The 9454-nt window shown below is 35.8% G+C and overlaps 1 protein-coding gene across 19 annotated transcripts in view; it reads right to left on the bottom strand.

Moving 5' to 3' along the window:
- Positions 1–3448: 3448 nt before the first annotated feature.
- The window catches only part of LOC115213794 (histone-lysine N-methyltransferase, H3 lysine-79 specific), a 203890-nt gene continuing 197884 nt past the window's right edge, over positions 3449–9454 (bottom strand). For all 19 annotated transcript variants that reach the window (XM_036504423.1, XM_036504430.1, XM_036504426.1 and 16 more), the window contains one exon: positions 3449–3662. In XM_036504423.1, the coding sequence (XP_036360316.1) occupies positions 3655–3662 (8 nt within the window). In that variant the 3' untranslated portion in view covers positions 3449–3654. The remainder of the gene's footprint in view (positions 3663–9454) is intronic.

Raw genomic sequence — 9454 nt, 5'->3', positions numbered from 1 at the left:
TTTCTTTGTCTTTCCTTCTTTCTCGGTGCTTCAAGAACTTTCCATTAAGTAATGATATACAATACTTCTTTATTCTATGTGGAAAGTTCGCTTTATAGAAATAGTTGTAATCTATACAAAGTCTGTTTAGAAAGAATATTGTTTCTATTTTTTATGTGCAACAGAATAGATCAGTGAAAGCTTTATTTACTCTGATATTCGTTTTGAGATATCTCTTGTGAATGTAAAATGTCAAACAACACAGAAATATGTCAGGAGCAGAGGAAAATTGTTGAGCAGTGGTGGTTGTATTGCAAAATGTGCATTTCTGCCTCCTTACGCTTCATCAGTAGTAGGTATCCTCTAGCAACTGCATGCTAAGCCATAAATCAGCTGCTAGCAAGGTTTCGTTGGCCTGGGAGCATAGTAGAAGACACTTGCCCAAGCTGCAGCACAGTGGAACTAAAGCCAGAACCTACATGGATAGGAAGCTAGTTCCTTACACACACAGTCACACCCGGTACCGATCCATACCCATGCACCATCATCATTAAATGTCTGATTTTCATGCTGGCATGGACTCAACAGTTCAACAGAACCCAGCAAGCCGTGGAGTCACAATGAGATCCAATGTCAGCCTTAGCAGGAATTCTACAGCTAGATGCCCTTCCTTATGCCAACCACTTTATTATAGAGTGTACTGGGTGCTTTTTCCAAAATGCTGGTGAATCATTACCTTATAAGGTGCACTCGACTCTTCACCCCCCCCCCCTCCCTTACTATCTGATGACTAACATTGATTATTTTGTGAAAGATATGTTTTGTAAGAACACTTTGACAGTGCAGTATTTATCAGACGGAGGGAAGCATCTGAATCGCATAGGGTGAAGGGGAGGAGGGAGAAAACACGAGCAACAAAAGGGAACATGCAACAATGGATGCAAAGCAAAAAAAATAAAATAATGAGTGAGAGAAACAGAACATTTTTTTTGTTTATTTCAGATAATAATAATAATAATAATAATCACAACAATTATACTGTTATAGTTATTATTGTTGTTATTGTGTTTATTCCAACAGTTGAATGAAATAGCTAAGCCATGGACAAACCAGCTGAGATGGAGAAGAATCAGTTTTCAAAAGAATGTGGAGTGAGGTAACAATGTAGTTTAGCTTTCTCACAGAAACAGTTCCTGACCATAAAAGACATATATATTATATATATATATATATGTGTGTGTATGTGTGAATATATTTCTTTAGTTGTTTTGTAGTTTAACAATTACAGGAAGAAGATATCAAAATATATTTAGGATCAGAAGAGAACAGTAATTAGTTTCCTTCAGAGAGAAAAAAAAGGACCTCAGATAACCACTCAATGAAAGATAAAACTCTCTCATTATATAATAAATTAATTAAAAATAAAAAAAACAATGAAAGTGCTTTTAAAGCCTTGCGAAAAAGATTTGAAAACAAACCCACAATTGAAGACGATGAGAAAGACACAAGTCTACCTGAAGATGTAGGCAATGTCTGTTCTTAGCCTCATCAGTAGATTTAATGGGGCCTAAAATTAAAGCTGTTACCTATTTTTCTTCAGAATATCGGCAAAAGACCTGTCATTCGGGAAGGATTGGAGGCTAGATGATTATATTGACCCCTGAGTCCAACTGGTATTTGGTTTATCAGCCTCCAAAGAATGAAAGGCAAAAGCCGGCCTTAACGGAATTGGAACTCAGAACACAAAGCCAGAAGAAAGAAACGCCACTACATATTTGCCTTCAGTGTCTGTGGTACAGCAGCTTCAACCATTCCCTTTTCAGCCAATGACTATTGGTGAATGTATATACTACAATTACATTAGACGTTGCATTGAACATCAAAACAATTTAGAGCCAATCTAACAGCTTTTGGGTGTTTAGATGTCAAACGGAGCGTTCAAACAATTTAGATCTATGACAGCACCAAAAGGTATTCTAACACTTGGGGCTGTTAGCTATCCTTTATTAAGATTTCTTTTAACAGACACCAGGGCATTATATATATACATACATCTCACCATTAAATTATACAGGTTACTGATTGCTTAGATATAATAATAACGATTATATATACATATACACACTGTAGATATATTACACGCATTAGATATATCTAGTATGCAGATATACATATGACTATTATATATATATCAACATTATTAATTGCTTAGATATACTACTGGTCATTACATTCACAACCACTGACCAGTAATATACAGTTAGCCATTACATACATATATATATATATGTATATATATATATATATATATAATATATATATATATATCAACATTAGAGCTATTTTGATAGCCAGGAGATATGTTGACTAAAACATACATACATATTCTTAGCCAGTAAGATATATGATGTACTGACTACTGACCATTAGCTGAATAGGTAGATATATGGGCAACTAAGTTAACAAGGGATGTTATTCTGAATTCAGAGTTAATTTGACATTTGCCTCTGAGAGAAAATAAGCAAAAACCTAGTGGTAATTGTTAGAGAGCCTCAATGAAAAAGGAAGATAATGTCAAAGAAATTAAGAATCAATTTCATAAATTTAGTTTACATGCATAGAGGCAAGTCTGATCTTTGTAAGCAAAGGGACAACTATGGACATGTTTCAGTCTATTAGACCTCCTCAGTGTGGTATTGTTTACTGAAGCTGGTTTTGTTCAATTGCCAATAGTTTTTTTTTATCTATCTATATATATATATATATATATATATATATATATATATATATATATATATATATATATATATATTATATATATATATAATATATATAGAAAAGGACTTTTAGCCAAGTTAATTTATAATATTAAAAATATAAAATGAGTTAAAGGAAAATAACTCAAGTGGGCCAATGGCATTAACTCAAAACAAATTAAGGAGTGATGTACTGAATGGTATACGTAGAATGTTCTTAATTAAGATACACTAGTATGCTAATGACTCCTTAGTTAATTATTACAACCAAGACTTTTCTTGCCTTTCAATACAACTGCAGGTTTGTCAGGGAGTTGTGAAAAGTTGGGGGAAGCAAACATCTAACTGAAACAGGAAAGCAAAATGAGCTGTTATTTGGGAAGTGACTTTTCAGTTTAAAAAATGGAAATAAAAAGATTGAATTATTATTTAAACTAATGGTCAAATATGGTAAAAAAAAAAAATAATAATAATAATAATAAGCCTAAGAGGACAAGAGAAAGAAACAAAACAAAACAGAAAAAAAGGCAAAAAAGTCATGTATATCGAGATGAGATGTTGAACACACGGAAGAACAGTTTATTAATATTTATTATTTTGGTTGGTGTTTCAACAGATGTCAGTCAAGAATGGTAGATTTTATGTTTTCTTGTACAACTAAGCAAAAAAAAAATTAACATAAACCAAAAAAAAAAAAAAAAAAAAACAGAAAATTCCTGTTCCGAAGCTAGATTTCTCTTTATTTTTTACAAAACATAGCACTCAAGGGGGAGGAGAGAGAGGTGAAGGAGTGGAGAAAGGGGATCTGATGCAGGCTAGGATGACACTATGGAGTAGAGATGTCTTCTGGAACTTCCATGTTGTTGTTGTTTCACTGGCCTGCTTCTCACCCTTACATCAAACGCCGACTTCATGCACCTCATTCTTCTGCAAAACAGAAAATAAAAACACATAAATATGAAGAAAAACCATTTTTTAAAAAAATCTTAAAACAACTAACACACTAGAATTTTTTTTTTTATATCAAACATTGTTATCTTCTACAAAGTCAAGAAATCAAAATATCAGAACTCAATTGATGAGGCCCTTTTCAAGGGCTAGCATGTGGCCCCATTCCCCATGGCTTTCCATCTAGCTCAGTCTACTATTTCCTGCAGAAGATAGGTCTGAAACCCGACAACTGAAGAAAGCCACCTAGAAAATAAGCAAGGCAGCTGAAACTAGCTCAAGATGGTTCCGGTTGAGAAGTGAGCGCAAGTGACTGCAGGAAGAAATAACTGACAACACTCACAAAGAATTCACAGAAGATTCTATGACAGGCCAGAAGGGCTTTAACTGTGTTGGTCTTCTACAAATACTTAGAGCAATAATTAGGTGCTAAGAGAGAGACGTACTGGTTGGAGATAATGGCAAGCTTACTGATACAGCAGTCTGTGGCTGGAGCATCACAACTGGACCATCACAACTGCACTGTATTTGTGGTAATGCAGATTCCAGTCTACTGTTGGTCATCTGTTTTAATCGGCTGAATGTGGTGAGAATGGAGACATAACATGAGGCTGCTTCAACATTCTGCAATTACTGCCAAAAGCAGCCTTTTTATAGGGCACAAGGAGAAGACCCAAGAAGATTGAATCATGCAACGGTTTTGACACTGAATGGAGGAGAGGACTAGTCGATTACATCAACCCAAGTGTTTCACTGGTACTTAGTTTATCGACCCCGAAAGGATGAAAAGCAAAGTTGACCTCAGCAGTATTTGAACTCCAAACATAAAGATAGATGAAATACTGCCAAGCATCTCACCAGGCGTGCTAACGTTTCTGCCAGCTGGCCACCACCAATAATAATCCTTTCTACTATAAGCACAAGGCCTGAAATTTGGAGAAGGGTCTAGTCAATTACATCGACCCCAACCCCCCAGTGCTTATTTCATCGACCTCAAAAGGATGAAAAGCAAAGTTGACCTCAGCAGTATTTGAACTCCAAACATAAAGATAGATGAAATACTGCCAAGCATCTCACCAGGCGTGCTAACGTTTCTGCCAGCTGGCCACCACCAATAATAATCCTTTCTACTATAAGCACAAGGCCTGAAATTTGGAGAAGGGTCTAGTCAATTACATCGACCCCAACCCCCCAGTGCTTATTTCATCGACCTCAAAAGGATGAAAGGCAAAGTCGACCTCAGCAGAATTTGAACTTTGAGTGTAAAGGTGGGTGAAAAACCGCTAAGCCTGGTGTGCCAATGATTCCACCAGCTCACCACTAGCCAGCTACTCTAGGCACAAGGCCTGAAATTTTGGGGGAACGGGCAATTCAATTACATTGACCCCCAGTATGCAACTGGTGCTTAATTTATCAACCCTGAAAGGGTGAAAGGCAAAGTCAACCTCGGTGGAATTGAACTCAGAATATAGCTGCAGACAAAATACTGCTAAGCATTTTCCCCAGCGTGCTAACGATTCTGCCAGCTCACCACCTTAATAATAATAATAATAATAATAATAATAATAACAATAACAATAATAATAATAATAATAATAACAATAATAATAACAATAATAATAATAATAACAATAATAATAATAATAATAATAACAATAATAATAATAATAACAATAATAATAACAATAATAATAATAATAATAATAATAATAATAATAATAATAATAATAATAATAACAATAATAATAACAATAATAATAATAATAATAATAATAATAATAACAATAATAATAATAATAACAATAATAATAACAATAATAATAATAATAATAATAATAATAATAACACCGGGGGACTTTTAAGATGTAAGAAGGAAAATTCAGAGCTCCGAAACCTATCCACAAACATCGAAAACAAGGACATCCTATGGAGCCAAAGTTTTACTAACAAAGAATTGGACTGTATCCGAGTAAGTAATACAAATTGAAATTTATTACTATTTTCGAAACGAAATGATGTATTTTGACTCGATATCATCTCCACCTCTAACGCAACACATGTAAACATGCGTGAAACATCACGATCATCTCCGACCCCAAACACCATGTACAAAGGAACTACGAAGAAATTAAATGCCACCGATACTATTCAACCCAAGAATAACAATCGAGCGGTACGTACATTAAACCTACAACAAAAAATGTACGAAAAACTACACGTGCGAAATAATGTGACAACAGAAATAAACGGACCGGTACCCTACGAAAATGACGACCGTCAAAATAATGGGCCGGACGTTGTACCTCATGTCCCGCAAATAAAACCCAAAAGACGTAAATGGACACGTGAGGAATACATTTCTATCTTACACGCATACTTCACAGCAGTACTCTACCCAAAAAATGAAAATACAACAACACATACATATAAAATATGGAAGGAAAATAATAGAGATTTAGACTTGGATACAGCAATGAACCCTAATAAATTAGCTAACGTACGAAGATACATTCTCAACACAAAAAAAATATCAGAAATAGAAATAGAACACCTAAAAGAAAACATACACCAGGAAAATGTAGATAGAAGCCACACAACAATGCCCAATAATATAAACACTGACACTGTAAAACACGAAGACAAACGCAACATTCCCAACAAACACGATGTAAACAACGAAGGGGAGCCTAATGATTATGATAATATAAAAAATAAAATAATCAAAGAACTAAAAACCACAGAGCTCAAAATGGACCACCGACCATACCTCCCAAGAATAAAAATAAACGCAATAACAACACCAATTATAAACAACATAAACCTAGCCGTCACTGAACTAGCCACTGAAACAAAAAAAAGTGATATCACTGAACTAAATGACTTGATATACGCAGCAGCCACTGCAGCCACAAAAGAAGCTGGATACTCACCCAAACCCGCCCAAACAGGAGTACCACCACCCAAACAAACCCTGTGGATAAATAACATCCAAAACAAAATAAAAAAAATTAGAAAAGACCTGTCGATTCTTAATGAAATCAGCAAACAAGCAACGCTACTGAGCAACAAAAAGAGAACAAAAATGCTCCGCAAATATAACACCACAGAAAAAGATTTGCCGGAGATAAAAGAAAAGCTGAAGCAAGATATCCTTGCCAAAGCTCAAAGGATCCGCCGGTACGAGAAACGCCAACGCTTCTTTGAACAGAACAAAAAGTTCAACTCCGACCCCAAAAAGTTCTACCAAGAACTGGGCAAAAATAAAATAGAAGTCACTGCAGCACCAACGGCAGAAGAATTGGAAGAATTCTGGGGAGAAATATGGTCGGCGAACGAACCACCAAAAAAAAGGAGTATCAAAATAACAAACTCGGCATCTGAACAAACTTGGACCCCCATAACAACTGAAGAGGTCACCCAGGCACTGCAAAGACTAAGCAACTGGAAGGCACCTGGGCATGACAAGATCCCCAACTTCTGGTTGAAATATCTAACAGGAATGCACAAAAAGCTGGCTGAAAACTTTAACAACGTACTAGCAGAGCCAGAGACAATGCCTGAATGGCTCACGAAGGGGAAAACCATCTTAATTCCCAAATCAAATGAAACAGAAAAACCAGAAAACTACAGACCAATAACCTGCCTCCCTACTATGTTCAAGGCATTTACTGCAGTGATATCACAAAGGCTGAACAAGCACCTGGACGAAAACAAACTGTTCCCAGAAGAGCAGAAAGGATGCCGCAAAGGCTCATATGGCTGTAAAGATCAACTAATGATTAATAAAGCCATAACTGAAGACAGCCACAGAAAGAAGAAAGGCCTCAGCATGGCCTGGATTGACTACAAAAAGGCGTTTGATAGTCTCCCCCACACATGGATCCTCGAAACACTAGCCATTAACAAAGTAGCACCAACAATCATAAAATTCATAGAGCACTCTATGAATAAATGGCAAACAGTCCTACACCTCCAAACAAAAGAGGGACTCATGAAAACCAAAGACATCCCCATTAGAAGAGGAATATTCCAGGGAGATACGCTCTCTCCACTCCTTTTCTGCTTGGCACTGTCACCTCTATCTGATATGCTAAATAGAACTGGATGCGGATATAAATGTTACGGCAAAACGATCAGCCACCTTTTATATATGGATGACCTAAAACTATACGCTGCAAATGACAAACAGCTGGAAACACTATTAAAGACAGTTCATGGATTTACCAAAGAAATAGATATGAAATTTGGATTAGAAAAATGCGCCAAAGTAACCATGAAAAGAGGAAAACTAGTTAAGAGTAACAATATCACACTAGATGAAGCAAATGAAATAAAAGAATTAGACCAAAGCCAAATTTACAAATACTTAGGAATCCATGAACTAGATAAGACACAACACACACAAATGAAAGAGAAAATAAAAAAAGAATATTATAGACGAGTTAGATCAATACTAAACACAGAGCTCAATGCTAAAAACAAGATAATAGGTATCAACACTTTAGCTGTCCCAGTTATAAGTTACAGCTACAATATCCTTAACTGGACACGAAATGAACTGACCAAAATAGACAGGAAAACAAGAAAAATAATGACAGGATCTAGGATGCATCACCCAAAATCTGACATAGAAAGACTATATATACAACGTATAGAAGGTGGTAGAGGCCTTATACAGCTGGAAAACTACTATAAAATAACCACCATAGGACTGCAAAAATATCTACTTCAGAAGGAAGGAAAACTGATCCAGATAGCGGCAAAACACGAGCAAAACAAAAAACTGTTCTCAGTATTTAAGGAAGCTGACAAATACAAACAAGAAATCATACCACCTAATAAACATGAAGAAGAAGAAGAAGATGAAGAAACAACAAAAGCTATAAAACAAATGAAATCCAAACTAAAAATAGAACAGCAACGAACCATGATAAAACGATGGCAAGAAAAGCCCCTTCATGGTAAATACTGCACTAAACTAAACGCAAAAGAAATAGACAAAGAAAAATCCCAGCAATGGTTGAGAAGCTCAGGACTCAAAGCAGAGACAGAGGGATTTTTAATTGCAGCACAAGACCAAAGCCTCCCCACCAGAAATTACCAAAAACATGTAATGAAAAGAAATATTACAAGTAACTGCAGAATATGTGGAGATGGACAAGAAACAATAAATCATATTATCTCTAGCTGCCCAGTCTTGGCTAAGAAGGAATATATTCACAGACATGACAGAGTTGGAACCTACATACATTGGAAGCTATGCCAACATTATGGAATAACAACAGAAAAAAGATGGTATAGGCACACACCAGAAAAGGTCACAGAAAACGAGAAAGCAACCATAATCTGGGATATGCCGATACACACAGATAGAGAAATTAAGGCCAACAGACCAGATATAGTTGTCAGAGACCATGAAGAAAAAAAATGCTTTCTAATTGATGTATCAGTACCGGCAGATGACAACGTGTCTCTAAAAGAAATGGAGAAACTCTCAAAATACAAAGACCTGGAAATAGAGGTAACTAGAATGTGGAATCTGAAAACAGAAACAATTCCTATCATAGTAGGTGCATTAGGCATGATAAAAAAATATTCAGACAAATACATAACAAAAACACCAGGACTTACAAACACATATAACATACAGAAAATTGCACTACTAGGCACTGCACACATCCTACGCAGAACACTTTCCATACAATAACCATCAGAGCATCACAACAAATCACAGCACATACCCAAGGCACACAGATCTGCGCTCGGTAGTG

Source organism: Octopus sinensis, linkage group LG7 (genome assembly GCF_006345805.1).
Source record: "Octopus sinensis linkage group LG7, ASM634580v1, whole genome shotgun sequence".
Taxonomy (NCBI): domain Eukaryota; kingdom Metazoa; phylum Mollusca; class Cephalopoda; order Octopoda; family Octopodidae; genus Octopus; species Octopus sinensis.
The sequence above is the reverse complement of the archived record's forward strand: the minus strand, read 5'-3'. Positions and strand labels throughout refer to the sequence as shown.